This window comes from Sorex araneus, chromosome 7 (genome assembly GCF_027595985.1).
Source record: "Sorex araneus isolate mSorAra2 chromosome 7, mSorAra2.pri, whole genome shotgun sequence".
Lineage (NCBI taxonomy): Eukaryota > Metazoa > Chordata > Mammalia > Eulipotyphla > Soricidae > Sorex > Sorex araneus.
In genome coordinates this window covers 32,248,282-32,267,208 of record NC_073308.1, presented here as the reverse complement: position 1 = coordinate 32,267,208, position 18,927 = coordinate 32,248,282, and the positions used below count along the sequence as shown (strand labels likewise).

Sequence of the window (18,927 nt, the reverse complement as noted above, 5' to 3'; positions counted from 1 at the left end):
CCATGCAAAAAAAAATTCAATGATTAATTACTAATTTTGTATTTACAATAATAAAAGATTTGAAGGTAAAACACAAGATAAATGTGAATTGAATGAAAGACTGATGATGTACAGTGACGGTATTAAAATATGTCCTAGAGTGAAGATACAAAAATAAAACTTTTACCCTAAACTTAATGTGTAGCTAACGTTAACATTTAGTTGATGTAAAATTTGCCAAAGGAGTTTCCTTTATTAATTTTTTCTAAAAATGAACATTTTCATATTTTTTTACTAGTTTCTAAATAAGACCTTCCTGATCATTCTACAGGGCTGGAGAGATAGTACAGAGGAGAGGCTGCTTGTCTTGCATATTACAGACCCAGGTTCCTACTCAGGACTTACTCAGGTTGTTGTACTCACAACAACCAAGTGTGACTTCAAAACCAGAAAAAGATACTACAAATGCTAATTGCATTTAACCTATATTTTAAAATGTGCTTATATAATTCATAAGGCAACCATTACCATTTAAATATATCTTTCACAATAAAAGATAAAGATTAGATTTTATTATGATCATTGAGAGCAATTGCTGGCAAAGCAGTATATTTTAAGAAATTAAAAGTAAAACAGACCAATGAAAGTCTAGGAGAAACTTTAATAGGGAACATACAAAAGTGTAATATATTTTTCAGATCAATTTATGGTCCACGAGAGGAGCTTTATTATATGTCACATGCAAATAACTCAGCATTCATTCCTATGAATTTAACATACTCTGCATTTTATTAAAGATGTTTATATAAATTCAACTGAAACTGACATACCTTTTTTTTCTTTTTTGTCAGAGAAACCAGAGATGACTTTCACATATCGGGTAGAGAGTAATTCATATTGCAAAAATTGTAAACACCACATAAGATAAGATAGTTCAGTTTAAGATTTTTAAATTAGATTAAATAAACTTGAAAAGATGATGAACTAAATGTTTATACATCAAATCTGGTTTCCAAATGTTAACTTAGTTAACTCATACTAACTATATGTAGCATACTACTTTTATTCCTATTTCTAAAGGTAAAATTATATACTCTAAGATCTATGCGACTAGAACATGAATGGCTTCTTGAGGTCATTCTGGACATGTACATACTATTCTTACGTATAGGCCACATGGTAACTTCTGAGTTAGAAAAATAGCTTCTGTAAACTAAGTCAGCAATTCCAGTATAATCTTTGGCTTCAAAAAGCAGTTTCCCAGAAACAATTTACTGAATGGTACTCTCTTTTTCTCTCTTACTTTTTTTCTTGTCTCTCACATACATATGTAAAGGCTTCAAAGAAGTTTATTTTTTGCTGAATGATAGATAAAAGTTTTAAAAAACTAAGCATAACTGTACAAAATGTTTTAGCAAAACAAATATTTTATAGTAAAATAGAAATTTTGCATAGATGTCCTTCAATCACCACTTATCAATTTTGTCTTCCTATTTCTAGAAAATTAAGAGTAACAGCTAACATAAGTTTTACTTTTTCTGTCTTTTCCTATGAATTTTGGGTAAAAGCATGACTGGCTGGGCCATTGGCAGAATGTTCTGGTCCCTCAGTGTCATTTGTGGGTTTGGAAGCTTCATCTTCCTTTTTTTCTTCATGGTCCTTCTCTGGCTTACTGAGTGGACTGACACAATTAGCATCTTGTTTCACTTTGTCCACTTCATTATCAAATTGAATTTTATCTTCTTGATTATTGTTTTCCTTTACTTGTCCATTCTGGGGAGGATAAAGACTAGCCATAGCATCATAGAGGAATTGGTATTGTTCCTATGAAAACAAAGGGAAAAATGACATAAGGAAAGTTTGTTTTATTATTTATATTTTAATTTTGGATAAATATCAAGAACTCATCATTTCCTGTGTGACTCACAAATAACAGAACCCAATGCTTACCTATTTTTCTAAAAATAGAGTTTTAAATAGCTGCTACCGTTGAAAGTTCCAAAGTTCTATCATTCCAAAGCTGTAACAGCTTGACATTCTAAGAGTGAAGGATACTCCTCAAAATTTACCATACACCACACTGCCATGCATTCCCATGCAAAGTCATGGCACGTTCTATGACTATGGATTTGCCCAGAATGTCATTTCACATGTGTCTTCTCTTAGAAAATACCAATATATCATCATAAATAGAGGAACAGGAGTTTTCTGCTTCAGGAAACTTATCCTTATACTCATAGGGTCAAGTAAGGACTCTTGCTTCTTATCATTCTTTTGACCTTCTCAATCCTCTACAATTTTATGAATGCCTGCCTTTACCTAAAATTAAACAGTGAGTCTCCCAGTAGAAGAACATATTGTGACAATCAATGCATATTTGTTGATTTTTATTTTGTGGAGTGGGTCATACCCCACAGTGCTGGGTGTGATTTCTGATTCCTGGTGATGCATGGCGGGGGGACCATTTGAAGATCAGGATCAAACTGCTAACAAGGCAAGCACCTTACCTCTTGTATTATCACTTCAGCCTCAATACTTTTTAAAAGTCAGTAGATATAAGCCCAATGCCTTACTTGTAAGTAAGGCTATGCATATTATGAAAAATAAGTTTATATGGTCATGCACAAATGGTAAATATTTGATTGTGAAAATAGCACTCTTTCCTCTCTGTATACAATCTCTTTGCAGTCTCTATCTATAAGAGTTAGAGTCCATTTCATTCCTTCTCTATGTGATTTGTTTCATTGGTAAAAGACAGGGGAAGACACATGCCAGTCCCACGTCTGGGTATTGTGAGTTCTTGCAGGTTCCACTCTCTGAAATTCTCTCACTGTGTGTGATGCCAGGATGTCTCTGGCTAGGGAGAGATATGAGTTCCCTGGTGCCACTGCTAACAGCTACCCAACACCTGCTTATTGGCAGTTAAGGTCATTTTAGAACTGCCAAGCCCCAGAAGACACATTACCAACACTGGCAGGCGGAGCGAGGCTGGTCTACATTGGCTGGGCCTGAAGACACAGAAGAACTATTCAGAAAATCAACTAGACTCTTCAACTATAATAAACGTGATTTGTTTTTCAGAGAAGAAATTTTGTGGTGGTTTTTCACACAAGAACACAAACTGACACAAGTTCAAAGGCTCAAGGAGGAAGAGTAAAGGTGAAGAAAATGAGGAAAATCAAAGAGGAAGAAGTAAAGCATTCATGAGGATTTGTGTTCTTTATAAGCAGCCATAGAAAATCACTGACAAATTCTAACTAGACCTTGCATTTTAATTAATAATAGTAGAATGTGATAAATCACATAAGTGTGGGAGGTAAGCATTATGGCTATGTGAGTAGGAGTGAATGAAAAGACAGAGAAGCATGATAATATGAAAAGAAGATAAAATTATCATAATAAAAATACAAACAATGATAAGGGATACTTACAAATGAGGGAATCATTCCTGGTCTAGCTTTGCGAAGAGATTTTACTACTTGAAAAACATCGATTACCTCTTCTGTTTCTGCACTATCCAAGAGATTAAGCAAAGCACAAAATACACCTGTTTGCTGAGATCCATCTCTGGAAAAGAAAGAAATGATTAAAAAAATGAAGAATGCTACATCATATACAGAAAGTGATATTAGACTAAAGAGATAAGATATATTCTTCATTTTATGTCTATTGTATTTCATTCCATTCTTTTTTGAAACATTTTTATTTTATAAAGTAGTTCACAATATTTGATTACATTTAATATTCGAACACCAATCCCACCACCATTACACCTTCCCACCACATTTCAGATGTTTCCATCCCAAACTCCGATCTGCCCCAAAGCAGAGCCGAAATAATATATTTCGTATTGTTTGTTATGAAAAACCACTGAAAGTGCTACAAAAAAGTATCCTTAGAGGAAAGAGTATGGAAGATTGTTGTATTTCACTGAGGGGCCATTATGCCCTTCTTTAAAAAATCATTCCAGTCCCAGCCAGGGCCGGTGCTCGGCTCCGGCCGGGTTTCGGCCCGGGTGCCCACGCCTCTGTACAGCTGGTGGATGTGGAACGAGCGGGAACCAGAGACAGCTGTAGGATTTGGGGTTCCAGCAAGTGCTTGCACCTATGTATGGAGACTGTGAACTAACTTTGGCTACATGCTGTTCCAGGAAGGGAAATGATTCATTTTCCAACTTAAATCTCCACGGACTTAATTACTATAATACAGAAATTGTAAACCGCGCAGCCGCGACATTTTATCTCTTCATTCTCATCAGTGGAAAACTTATCATCAAATATTTTCTTGTTAATAGAGCTGTATTCTTGGGGGATAAATTCCAACAAAAATAGTGAGTCTGTTTTGAAACTCTAACAACAATAGTGAGTGTGTGTTGAAATCTGGAATGTAATCAAGGTAAAGAGAAAAGGAAGTGAAATTATCACTCACGAACGGGGGCGGGGCTGGGGGGTGAGGGGTGGGATGTATACTGTTTTTTTTTGTTTTTCCTTTTGTTTTTGTTTTGTTTTTGTTTTTATTGGTGGTGGAATATGGGCACTGGTGAAGGGATGGGTGTTTGAGCATTGTATAACTGAGATATAAGCCTAAGAACTTTGTAACTTTCCACTTGGTGATTCAATAAATTAAATTAAAAAAAAAAAGAAAAGAAAAAAAATTTAAAAAAAAATCATTCCATTCTTTCCAAAGAAAACAATTCCTACCCCATATGTTCTTTAGGCAAAGTTGTTCAATTTGAATGTCTAATAATTCTATGGTCTACAAAGTACTATTTTTAGATTTTAAACCTCTACTTTGTTCTGTTTACTCACAGATTTGAATACATTTTAAATTTTGAACTAAAATTGTTAGGAGAGATATCAGCATGCTAGTTTGGTAAATGATCTTCCTTCAAGATAAGAGGAAAATAAAAGCATAGCTAGAAACAGGTGAAACCAGCAATACTGGACCTGACATTTTGCAAATTTCTAGATAAAATTCCTTTTTTTTCTTTATTTCTCTTAGCTGCTCATCTGCCTTTTACGTATACTTATACACTAGCATCAACATAAAAATCATCTTTGTTATCATTCAGTAAAAAGAGAGCCATCAAATGATTTACTGAAATGTTTAGAGTTACAATAATTATGTCTTTAAAATAGGCTTATTATAGCACATAACTAAGGAACAGAGAAGGTATTCAATCAAATAATGAAAAACATATAGTTTTAAAAGTCTATATCTTATTTCTATAGATATACTTCCATATAAATTACACTTTTTAAAACTTAGGACTCAAGACTTTGATGTGAGTGTATACAGTTTGGTATAAATTATGTGGCTTTGTAAATAATAAGTTTATGGTTTTTTACTGCTTTAATTTAATATTTCATTTAAACATTTCATATTATTAATTGTTCTTTTAAATAAGTTTGTTTAAGAAAGACATGTAGGCATCAGCTATAGATAAAATTTAAGGGTCTACAAAGAGGAAGCTATAAAATTAAGTATTACTCTGTATATTTATCAAAATATTTTAATTATAATGTTGTACAATATATCTCAAATCAAAGTTGCTAAGCATTGATAGTTCAGCTAATATATAATTAAAGGTATGTAGGCATACATACATACATTCGCAGCCGTGCGACACATAATCATAAAGGGAGATGATTATGATGATCTTGGAGAGCCCAGAAAGCTACCGAGAGTATCCTGCCCCCACGGAAGAGCCTAGCAAGCTCCCCATGACATATTCGACATGCCAAATACAGTAACAATAACAGGTCTCATTCTCCTGACCCTGAAAAGAGCCTCCAATCATTGGGAAAAACGAGTAAGGAGAGGCTGCTACAATCTCAGGGCCGAGATGAATGGAGACATTACTGGTGCCCACTCGCATAAATTGATGAACAATGGGATGAGAGTGATACAGTGATATAGGCATAACCTTTAGCTCTATGGACTCTAACAATCCTTCTTAGAGTTGACTGATGCACGAATGAAGTATAATAGTCATATCTACTTTTTATGCATCCATCCTGATATTCATTGACTTGTTTATGCATAAGATACTGAGATTCAAAGCCAGGTACTGAGGAGTCAAGAATGACATGGAGCTTGCATTAAAAAATTCACAATGTAAAAGCTATTACATGATAGCACAATCAGTCATTTTTCTGTAAGAATTATTTTATAGGTGCATAACTGAGAGAGACTTCACAAGGTATTTACAACAAATTACATATTCAATAAATCAGGGTAAATAGAACCTAAAAGAAAGTTTCAAACAAAACCAAATTTTTATGTTTTTCAGAGCATTTCCATTAAATCCTACCTACCTGCAATGAATGAGGAGAGGCACGTTCTTGTGACTCCTAGCTCCTTCGATGGAACCATTTTGGGGAAGTTTTTCCTTGAGACTCTGGATCATAGAGATTAGTTCTTTGGGTTCTGTGGGAAGTTCCTCCACACTCCACTTATTATATTGGTACTGGTACACAGTTCGGCAGTCTTTCTTCTAAAACCACAAGTTAAGGATGCATTAACTTAGGGAGGCTCAGCCCATAATTTTCTAGTCACATTTCCTTTACAGTTACTTAACTTAAATCATTAAAACAGCTTTGTTTGAAAATACTATGTAAGAGCTACCTTGCATTCAGAATAATTGATGTTAGTTTTTTAAACAGGACAAATTACATCAAAGACATATACATATGAAATTGGTTATATACCTTGGAATGCGTCAGTTCAAAGACACGGATGGTGTAAGCTGAACACTGGTTTGTGTCTGTCATATTGACTTCTATTTCTCCATAGATTTGCTTTCCTTCTGCCCAGTACTGAGCACAGCATTCCTAGATACAAAAACACCTGGATCAGAAACTTCTACACAGAGTATGAGCTGATGTCTGCTCGTTACTCAGGCTCATTGTCCCTCAAGTGGTATTTAAGGAAAGGAGATTTCATCCTTGGATATTTGTCTTTAATCTTTGAGCGAATTTAAGTTAAAGGTAAAAGGTCAGATAGAAGAGTAGGCTAATTACACAATTATTTTCTCCCTCTGGAAGTTTTATTATTTCATAAGTGTTGACAATCCTGCCAATGTTCCTGATCCAGTGCCTGGTTTTCATCATTTTCATGCTGAAATCTAATATATAGTTCTTAAAATAACATCGTCATTATAATTATCAACAAACATTTAAAAAAGCCACCTTCCTGTGTACAAGGGTAAGGAACAGGGTAAAGAGAAAGAGAGCACCTGCAATATAACTGCACACAAATGATGGCTTCAAGATTTAACATTAGTCATATTGTACATCAAGTGGTAAAACTAAGTAATATCTACTACAGGGGAAATTTGGTAATTCAACATATTAAGGAAAGATAAAATGTATGTCATAGGCATCAAACAAATCAAATTAGTTCTTAGAGTTACCTTCATCTATAGAATTTCATTATAACAAATAATATAAATGTAAAGAACTAAAGACTTTGGTAAATATTTTAGTCCTGTTCTGCTAAAATAATAAGACCAAAATGGGAAGAAAGTGTGCATTTGAATAAAGGAAATTTCAGTAAAGACTAAGACTCAATGTTTAAAATGCAAATGGTATGTTATAATGATTTAAACAGCAAACTTTCTTGTCCAAAGTGGGAAGTTTGGAAAACATAAAAATATGACAACAAAAGGATATGTTAGCATTTTGCTTGAATGTTACAATTATTTTGTGCTTGATTACTAAATCTTAAATGTGAGTTTAAAGAATTTTTTGAAGAAAACAAAAGAAACACAGTTCTGGTTTCTAGCAAAGACATAGAGATTGTTTGTATATCAGGTTAAAAGTAAACAGCAAGCAAAACAGAAGAAGGCCAAACATGAGACAGTGTCAGAACCATACACAAGAGATCAGCACTTGGATTGATGGTGGTAAGACTGAACAAATCAATTCATATAACAGGGCAACAAAAAGATTTGCATATAGCAATCCAGCAAGCAATTCAATGATGGAGAATATTGGTTTATGGTAGAAACTGTGATATATATCCCCTATGTAGCATTACTCTGCTCCAAGAAACGATGAATTCATGCCATTTGCCACAACACACATTGAACTAGAGGGTATTGTGCTGAGTGAGATCTGCTCAAAGGAGAGGGACAAATACAGAATGAGCTTATCATAGGTAGGAGATGAAGAAACACAGTAAAGAGAGCAACAAATGGCCAAAGGCAACAGAACAGGAACATTAGTCTACAAAACTGATGTTACCTGGGGAAGGGGTGGAAGGTGGTTGGGGAGGGTCCTGAAGACCTTGATGGAGGGAAGCAGGCCTCTGGTGGTGGGTGTGGTATTGGAAGGCTGTATGCCTGAAACTATGGTTAATAGGACTGTAAATCATTATGCCTCAGTGAACATGTAAGGACGGGAGGGTACAAACCTGGTCTCCGTTCTTCAAATCTGTCAGCATAACAATAATTTTGACTTTTCTTTGGAATATCATCTCCCAAAAGTCACCGATGGTGTCTTTCAGAGGTCCCTGAGTAGCAATCATCATTTCAGGTTTCCAGTAACTCTTAAAAACAATGGGGCTTTGTTACTACAACTGAGGATTGGACTATTAAATATTTAAAAATAGCTATTTACTTTAAAACCAGTGTTATTATACAAACTATTGAGATCCTTAGCTGAAGAAATAATGTCTATATGTAAAATACTTATTTAATTAATATGTTTCGCTAATATAAATTCACATCATTATCTTGCAAAATCATGGTCTCCCCTCCAAAAATGCATTGCTTTTTATATTTGCTCAAATTTTTATTTGAGCAAATATAAATATAATTAATATAATTATATTTTAATCAGTATAATCATATTTGTATTTGTAATAAATTATGACTGATTTTAATATGCTCAAATATTCATACAAGTTAAAATATGTCATTAGAAATTACAGCTGTCATGTCGATCAATATATACCTATAGTCAAGCTCTTCATTCCCTTATCAAATCAATGATTAGTCATAAAAACATTTTTTTCTTTTTCAAAATCTAGTTTGGAAAGTATTTTTACCTTTTCATGTAGCTTGAGTATGCATGCATTCAGTATATCTGAGAGAGATTTTGCATTCGTTAAATTGACTTTGTGGACCTCAAACCCTCAAATACATGCATTTGGATATTGTAATAAATACAAAATGTAATTTATAAAATCCCTGAGGCTTGTTCATTTATTTTCATCTTGGCGACAGCATACATAGAATAAAGACAGTTTGACTGACCCCTTCGTTTTTAGGAGAGGATGTCAAAGCCCCATTCTATTATGTAAGACATTAGCAAAATGGAAGAGAATTGTGATTTTGAGATATTTTGGAACAGATAATTATTTTTCTTCACATAAAGGAAAAATATATATGTATATATATGTATATGCTTGTGACTATATAGATGTTAAAGTTAGGACTTATACTTTGGACACTTAAATACCTACCATTATAAAAGATGCATTGATGTACTTGCTGGTTTCCTCTGAGTCACTGTCATCATCAGAAGACTCATCTGACTCCTGTTCACTCTCTTTGCTCATTTCCAGATCATGCTTAAGTGGCACTCTGTTAAAATCATCTGTTAAAATAAATTGATAGCAATTTTACCATCTCATGTGACCAGGTTATGCACGCATTTAGTATATCTGAGACAGATTTTACATGTTATCATCTGTCAAGTTGGACTGGAGCGATAGCACAGCGAGTAGGGCATTTGCCTTGTACACGGCCGGCCCAGGTTCAATTCCTTTGTCCCTCTCGGAGAGCCCGGCAAGCTACTGACAGTATCCCGCTCACACAGCAGAGCCTGGTGAGCTATCTGTGGTGTATTCAATATGCCAAAAACAGTAACAACAAGTCTCACAATGGACACATTATTGGTGCCCACTCGAGCAAACCGATGAACAACGGGATGACAGTACTATAGTGCTACATCTGTCAAGTTGACAATGTTGACATCATATGCCCAAATACATGCCTTCCTTTAAGAAATCAAATCTCAGGGCTGGGGAGAGAACTCAAAAGGCTGGAACATTTGGTTTGCATACAAGAAGCCTAAGTTCAATCCCTGGTACCACATGATTCTCTGAGTATATCAGGGAGTGACTGACCCCTGAGTACCCAGCTCAAAGTCATCCCTGAGCACTGCCACGCATTGCTCAATGACAGAAAAATAAAAAAGCAAGAGCAAGCCAAGAAACAAACAAAAAGCAAAATAAAAAGAAGTAAAAGAAATAAAATCACTTCTTTGTCACAAAATTAAAAATAGTTTTAGAAATGATAGATTATATTATGTAAATTGATATATGTGCAATCTGGGTATACATAAAATTCAGTTATTTATAGTAAATTTATAAAAAAGAATTATAAGGAAAAGAAGTCCCCAAAGGGATTCACCCCTCAAAAAATGGATCATAATGTACAGTAAATAAAGACAATAGCAATCCATATATTATTCAAGTCTTGTTATATTTAGTATCTCACAGAATATAATTGTTCTGATTAACCTATAAGTTAAAACACATATATAGGTTTAAATGTAAACATCACTTAAGCAAAATCTAATTTTTGCATTTTATAACATCAAAATAATTTAGATTATTTTAGGCTAATATGTAGCGATGTTGTAGCACTGTAGTCCCATTGTTCATCGATTTGCTTGAGCGGGCACCAGTAACGTCTTCATTGTGAGATTTATTGTTACTATTTTTGGCATATTGAATACGCCACGGGTAGCTTACCAGGCTCTGCTGGGCGGGCAGAATACTCTCCGTAGCTTGCTGGGCTCTCCAAGAGGGATAGAGGAATCAAACCGGGGTCGGCCACATGAAAGGCAAACGCCTTACCCGCTATGCTATTGCTCCAGCCCAGGCTAATATGTAATCAATAAAATATTTAATCCATAAATTCTCACCATATATAAACTTATTTAATTTATAATAATATGATTATTAGCTGCATAGACATTCCCTATGTTGACCTTTATTTGTATGGACTTTCTCAAAAATTATCTAGGCCAACAAAATATCATTTGTTTTATTATCTAGTTTATTAAGTCACATTATATTTTCCCCATACTAATTTTAGTGCATACAAACAAATAAAATTAGAGTGAACCTACAAATCAGCGTAAGTAACAAAATTCAAGCCTTGCAACTGTTTGTATTTTGATCTGCTACATCTAGTTGACAGTTTTTACAGAATATTTTCCAGTTATATCAACTTCAAAATATAAGGAATTTCAGAGTAAAAAATAAATAACAACAGTATGTAATATTAGTTATTTGGCAATTTCTCTTGAGTAAATAATTGAAATAAGCTAAAGATAAAACAAACCGAATAAAGTAAAATAACAGCGATAACTATCAGAAAAGTCTCAGTTTTGTTCCCTCCTAGTTTCAAAGGTTTCTTATTTCTGAAATAATTAATTGGTAGAAAGAAAAGACTGGATTTGGTTTACTTCCTGAAATTCATTGTACACACTTGGGGCACAAAATATTTGTTCTAATTAAAAAGTGGATAACAGTATTAGCTGTTATCTAGTGTCAACCACATGTTGAAAAGAAGCTTACAGATCGTTTATTTGTGTGTCTTACATGAGACACATCCAAAAGGTAGCTTAACTTTATTGAATATGAAAAAAAACAAATAAATGACATACATGGAATGACATAAGAATTCCTGTTTTTATTTTTGTTTTCTTCTTGATTCCCAGTGTGCTGCGTCCTCCAGTTCCTATACGTAGGAAGTCTCTGAGGGAGGAAAAAAAATTACAATGGAAAAATCTGTTAAAAACATAATTTTTGGCTTTGTTCCTCATTGTTGCATAAGATGATCTTTAAATGAAAGTATTGAACCAAGTTGTGTACTATCTGTGTATGTTTTATAGAGGCCAAAAGTCTTAGTTTATCTCTAAAATTCTGCTTTTACTTAATACTTTGGTGTGTTAATTTGAGCTAAACATAAACAGCTGTATCACTGTATCACTGTCATGCAGTTGCTCAACGATTTGCTCAATCAGGCACCAGTAACGTCTCCACTGTGAAACTTGTTACTGGTTTTGGCATATCGAATATGCCACGGGTAGCTTATCAGACTCTGCCGTGGGGGCAGATACTCTCGGTAGCTTGCCGGGCTCTCCAAGAGGGACGGAGGAATCGAACCCAAGGTCGGCCACATGCAAGGCAAATGCCCTACCCACTGTGCTATCACCACTCCAGCCCATAAACAGCTTGTCCTACAGAATATACTTCAGACTTCAGAGGTGATGGAACATAGTGTAGTCTGACATTATATGATGTTGATCAGTATTTATGTTGAAAAATAGCAAAAAAAAATATTCTAAATGAACAGAAATAAACTCTACAGATAACTGGCAAAACCGTTGCTCCTGGCAGGCAGCTTTCCCCTTCATGGCAGCTCACGGAGAGTGAGTGCTCCATACGGGGGAAGTTCTCAAATTCTTTCCAACCAAGTTCTCACTTATCAATAATGGGATCCTGGACATTGTGTCTTTAGTGAAAAGACACATTATGAAAGCAAATTTTCCAATAATCTTCCAATAATGCCATGCTTCCTTCAGCACTGCTCGGGGTTGTTTATTTCTCGTGAACATCATATAATAATAATAATAATAATAACAAAAACATTATTCAAGAACCTGGCATGCTTGACATTTTTTTAATTAGTTCCAGTCCACTTTTATTCTTCAATGAGAAGCATCAACAGCATCTGACTGGTCTCTTTATCTGCCAACTCATGTGTTCTGTTGCTGTTAAAACAAAATGGTTTTTTCCTCAAAGGCTCCTCAGCAACTTCCATGTTATTAAGAAGCATCTACCCTTTCTTCTATATATACTACAAGCCACAAAATGTGCTGCTGATTGTCCTTTCCATTTCATCTCCTGCAGGGCTCTCTGCACTTTAGCCAAACCAACCTCTCCAGTTATTAAAGAGATCAAATGGTCCCTTTGATTCTTGGCAGCCCTCCCCATGTATCTTCTGCCTGGCCTACCCTTTCCTCCTTTGTCTCACTCTCATAACTTCTACTTGACCTTTAAGTACCAGCTTAAGTGCCATTTTCTTCTGAGAAACCTCTCACATTGAACTATTTGCTTTCCAATGAATAACTTAAAACTATGCATACCAAGTGCATGAATCAACAAAACTGAGAAAATGTATCATGCATATTTCATTATTATTGTATACACATGTATATGTGTGCATTTAAAAGGTCGTGTCCTCTTTCAAATTCTACATAGCATCTTGCCAAACCCCCTTTATTGCCATGTAACGTAACAAATCAAAACCTTTTAACTGAATATCAAGTCACTTGAACACCGGCATAAGCAACTTTGGAAAGCATTCTCAAATGCTGTGCTCTAATGAAAATGGTTCCCAAGTGGTCGCTGCCCTCTATCCTGTATCTAGAACTAAGAGTAAACTAGTATCTTACCTCTATCTAAGACAAAAAGAATATTTTTTTTACACCTGAAGCCTGTTTGTTTCTGTCGAAGCCTTCCACTTCACCCATATGCTGCATATGCTCAATCCGTTCCTTCCTCTCTTTGTCTAGTGTTCATAGAATGTTGTCAACAACCTTTCATCCATTCTAATTATCTTCTTCCAAATATCCTCTCAATTACTTTAGAAAGGGTAGGATGCATTGAAGAAGGGAACACAAAGTGGAACCACCAAAAATGCTACAGCTTTAAAAACCAAAAAAAACCCTAATCTGATTTCCCTCTTCACACTCCTTTAACCTCATCGTCCACAAAAAAATGTTATGTGTTCGCTTTGTTTCTAGTTCTGTTCTACTAGCAAACCGTTCCTCTTTCCTCTGTCAAAGATCCCCAACTACTTTGATATTCCAGTCTCCATCCAATATGCCTTTCACTTGATGAAGTCCAATGTAGCTGGCCAGTGGCACAAACCCTGGGAACGTGAGACAGTTTCCTGGCACCTAAGGCAATGAATGCCTTTGGGTTTGCTCATGCATCATTGCCGAGACAAAGCCACTCAAGTCAGGCCATAGACTTGCAGTCACAGGACAAAGTTTATTGGGGAGGATAATGGTTATACATAGGGACAGAAAGGGATGCATTACATCAGAATTAGGAGATAGGAATAGGAAAGTGAATTCTATGGTTACATGGGCTAGTGTCACAAGTTGTCACAGGATTTCTCTCAGTTAGTGCAGATGTGGAACAACAAGCTTTACAGACACTACAGGTGCTGGCAGTCTCTAATCTCAAACCTGGGCCACAGACAAGTTGCAAGTCTAAGGAGCCATGCTGATCGCCAGGGAATGTGGGTTCCCCTGGCAAAAACTCACCCTCCTCAAGAGTGAACCCTTTGCCCACACGAGCCCAGCCGCCAAGATGGGCAGGAGGCTGTGCCAGGAAGAACTCCGACAGCCGGGAAACAATTTCTGGATCACTCTATCTCACTTAGCTTTTAGATTTAACTAACTCTGTGCTTTTCTCATGGCATGCTGTCACTCCTGGGCACTTCAACATGGTGACATAATTTCTCCAATACTCTAGCATCTTGACTTCTTAGCTTCTTTACCTCTTGCTACCTTTCCTCCCACTTTTCTGCCCCGCGTTTCTATCATTTGAACTTTGCAGGTTTCATTATAAACTCTCTACCATCTTAAAAGTAACTAAACCCCTAATATTGAAAACTAATTCTTTATTTTTTGGCTTTTTTGGGTCACACCTGGCAATGCACAGGGGCCACTCCTGGCTCTGCATTCAGGAATTACCCCTGGTGGTGCTCAGGGAACCATATGGGATGCTGGGAATCGAACCCGGGTTGGCCGCGTGCAAGGCAAACGCCCTACCCGCTGTGCTATCTCTCTAGCCCCTGAAAAATAATTCTATTCTTTCCAGACATTGTAATGATTTCAACCTTCAACCTGGTGATCTACCATTCTACCTAATCATTTCATCATTTCTGCTATCTCTGTGGAATCATGTCTTTCTGTGACCAATTCATTCTTTATTGTCCATGCAAAAATAGACAATATTCTCAATTTGACAAATTTGAAATTTGACAAACCCTCAAGGGAATGCCTCCTGACTTTCAAGAAGCCACTGTGACAAAATATAGATGGGTGTAAGCCAATCATCTGCATGCAAAGCCTGTATCTCTGGAGTGCTCAGTCTTGCTGGAGAAAACAAAGAAAACTGATTTGCTTTCCCCGAAATTCATCATAATAAATTTTTAATTACCCAGAAAACAATTTTTAGTAAATCTACTAGCTTTACCTACTGAAGATTTTTCTTTTTTTCTTTTTCTTTTTTAACTGTTTTACATTTTTTCCCTTACGCTGAACAAAGTTCTTTTTCCTACTTCTCTTTGCCTAAACTCTCCTGATGGTTGTGCAACAGTGATTTCTTTTGAAAAAAAGAAAGGAATTAGGCTACAAGACCCACAAATTCTCATCAGAAAATATGCCAACCAATCTATACCTCTATTCACTCTTGTGGCTGGACTTGCATTTTGCACTGTAGATACTTAACCACATTTACCAAAGATTTTAGTCTTTATACATATCATTTATTTAGTCTTTATACATATATTTAGTCTTTATACATATCAATGGTTAAGTATGTACTTTCAAACGGTGCGTGTGTACATGAAGTGTAGTAGGGTTAGTATAGTGTATATGATTAAAGTATCAGCTAAAGGAACAATAGATCTTAACCTCTGTGTTTAAGAAATCCCTTGGAGCCTGCTACCCATTATAGTAGAGGTCTTCCATACCCTCTGGTGGATCATGTTCCTTGGAGATTATTTCATGTTCCACCTCCATCCTCCACCCCAATCCCACTTTGATCCAAAACATTAAAATTCCTTATCTGATTAAAAACACATTCCTAGCCTTATGAAACTCCCTGAATTGATCAGTTTGTTTATAAAAAAAAAAAGGCTTACTAAACTGGAAACCATAGGTAAAAGTTGCAGAACATTTTTTTGAACAAATGCGTAACTTTGAGGTGGCTATGCCAACTCTCTGAAATCACAGAGGACTACATCTCTGGTTAACTTTCAGAGGAATTGCCAAATAAATACGTTAAGACATGTGTATATATCCTTTAGTTTCTGTCTACCAGCTCCAGCCAGTTCAACTTCCTAAAGAGTCATAAACTCCTCTAATTATTTCCTTTACAAACCAAAACCAGGTGCAGTTTTTAAAGGTGCAATGCTACATTGCCTTTGGCAGGCCAATTTTGTGGCTCCGTACTATTATTTTGACACTTTTATTTTATATTTTGACACTTTTATTTTATATCAGCTTCATGAAGACAGGTTGAAAGTATTGGGTATAGGATCAGAGATCTCTGAATTAAACAAATTTCCTTCATAACTGTTGTATGACTTCAGGCATTTCTCTTGAACTCTGTGTCTCTATTTCCTGATCTGTGCTATATAGGTCATGGTGAGGCCTCTTTGTGGAACAACGTCAAGGGCATAGCATGGTGATTTAAAATAGATAGGATTCAATTAAATACAGTCTAATTATTATTGTTACTACCACAACTGTTACCTGAAATTCAGCCTCCAGAGGAGATGGCTCACTGGGAGGGTCTCTTTTCTTTGTGTTATATAAATATGAATGCAACTCAGACAAGCTCACTTCTGTTTCCCCAAACTGATTATACTCCACCAAGGCCTGATGAATCAAGATGTACTGTGCCTATAATTTCAAGGGAAAATACATAGTTATCACAATGTAAATATAAATAGTTAACACCATTTATGTGCAATTACATAAAACATATTTAACACAATTTATAGTTGTATAGAACATTTAAATGATGACATATTTTCTTAATTTTGCTCAGATTTAGGACAGTATGTGGAAAAGGAAAGTATCTTTAACATTTAAATAGCCTGAAAGTCGGTTCTCTCAATTTTTTGAATATGAGCAAATTCTATCTCAGATTTTCATTCCAGAAAAGCAAAAGAGCAAAGTAAGTAATCAAGGTATCTACAGTGTAGTGCACGGCTTATTATTACTATATACTTTATGTTATTATCACTGTCACCATCACTGTCATCCCTTGCTCATCAATTTGCTCGAGCGGGTACCAGTAACGTCTCCCATTTTTTTTTTTGAGACTTGTTGTTACTGTTTTTGGCATAATACTACTCCTTTCAATGATTCTTTTGATCAATAAGTAAAATTACTAATATATTAAAACTATTTCTCTGAATGAGGAAATGTATTGTAGTAAAAGGGGTATGCATAGATCATCTTTGACCCAGTCTCAGAGGAGACTGACAGAGAAGGAAAGAAATCAAGGGGGAAAGAAGAGGCATCAGGGCATCAGTTATACCACAGATGTGAGTGAGGAGTAGAGCTGTATATACAAAAAAACTGATTCAACAAAACTGAAAACATAAAATCTAAGTGGCAACCACTGAAATTTTGTAATGTGCCTGTCAAGTTGACAGGTCGGAGTGGAATTGGGGTTTATGTGGGCGTTAATCTGATGAAGGGAAGCTGACACTGATGTAAGGACTGATGTTGAATTATTATATGCCTTAAAAGCAACTATCAGTAGCTTTTTAAATATTGGCTCTTTCATTTACAATAAAAATAGCTTTATAAAAATAATTTTATAAAAATAGTATTTCTCAACCTCTGTGGGCCTTTTATCTAGTCCATAGGGGCCACAACTCAAAATCATGTAAAAAGGGAGCCATGACATGTTTTACCAGGGACAAAAGAAGGAAACAGGTCAGTGAGGACTATGGTCAGATAAAGGTGTAGAAACACTGTATTAAACTGTAATGCATGTCATACAAGCTCTAGGACTTAAAATACAAGGGTGTATTACAAACAATTCAATTTCAAAAGAGTTTTCTAGGACTTTTCAAAACATGTATTTAAAAATGCATTTAATGACTCCTAATTTGTGAATCATATTTGGTGTCATTCTTTTTAATAAATGCCATATTTCTGATAAAGTTAAAATATCTTTTACTATCATCTCTGTTCCCTTACGTTTGGCTATATAATTTCACTATCATTCTTTCACAGAAGATAACTCCTCTCTTTTGGTAACAATCTGTTTTGCATGTTTTTTTTGTTTTTTTTTTTTAATTCTTTTATTGAATCACCACGTGGAAAGTTACAAAGCTTTCAGGTTTAAGTCTCAGTTATACAATGCTCAAACACCCATCCCTTCACCAGTGCACATATTCCACCACCAAAAATCACGGTATACCTTGATTTTGCATGTTTTTGTTGTTGTTGTTGTCGTTTTATTTTATCACCATGTGGAAAGTTACAAAGTTCTCAGGTTTATGTCTCAGTTATACAGTATTCAAACACCATCCCTTCACCAGTGCCCATATTCCACCACCAAGATCCCCGGTACACCCCCCGCCCCCCACCCCAACTGTATAACTGATGAATTTCACTTCATTTTCTCTTCACCTTGATTATGTTCCATATTTCAACACAAAACTCACTATTGTTGTGGGAGTTATACTCCCAAAAAAGATAGCCCTACTAAGGAAGCATTTGATAATTAGTTTTCCATTAAATTATTGTATGTTTTCAGGTTTTAGAAAAGGTGGCGCGGCCGCATTAGCGGCCGCGCGGCTTGGATGTGTCCCAGTCCCGAATCCCGGAGCCATGTTAGTTGCTGCTCAATGTCACCAGGGCTCCATCTGGAGAAGGTGTTGTGGCTGCACCTCCACCTCTGGCTCCCCGGTGTTGTTGGCCCCAATTCGGGTCCGGAGCATTTTCCAGGCCGCGTTGCTCACCAGAATGCCTGGCTGCTTCTCTGTTGATTCAATTTTGCATGTTTTTGAATGGGGAATTTAATCTTTTATTTAAAGGGTTATTGCCATGCTTGGGCTTATTATTATCATTAAAAATTCTTTTTTAAAAGTTTTTTTTTAGC

The 18,927-nt window shown here is 35.6% G+C and overlaps 1 protein-coding gene across 1 annotated transcript in view; it reads right to left on the bottom strand.

Annotated features, from left to right (window-relative positions):
- Positions 1–649: 649 nt before the first annotated feature.
- Positions 650–18,927, bottom strand: part of PTPRC (protein tyrosine phosphatase receptor type C) — a 134,452-nt gene continuing 116,174 nt past the window's right edge. The window contains exons 22-29 of the mRNA XM_055144696.1: positions 16,557–16,706; positions 11,664–11,754; positions 9,448–9,581; positions 8,395–8,529; positions 6,690–6,812; positions 6,297–6,475; positions 3,411–3,546; positions 650–1,803 (exon numbers count right to left, since the gene is read on the bottom strand). Coding sequence (XP_055000671.1) covers positions 1,528–1,803; positions 3,411–3,546; positions 6,297–6,475; positions 6,690–6,812; positions 8,395–8,529; positions 9,448–9,581; positions 11,664–11,754; positions 16,557–16,706 — 1,224 coding nt within the window. The 3' untranslated portion in view covers positions 650–1,527. The remainder of the gene's footprint in view (positions 1,804–3,410; positions 3,547–6,296; positions 6,476–6,689; positions 6,813–8,394; positions 8,530–9,447; positions 9,582–11,663; positions 11,755–16,556; positions 16,707–18,927) is intronic.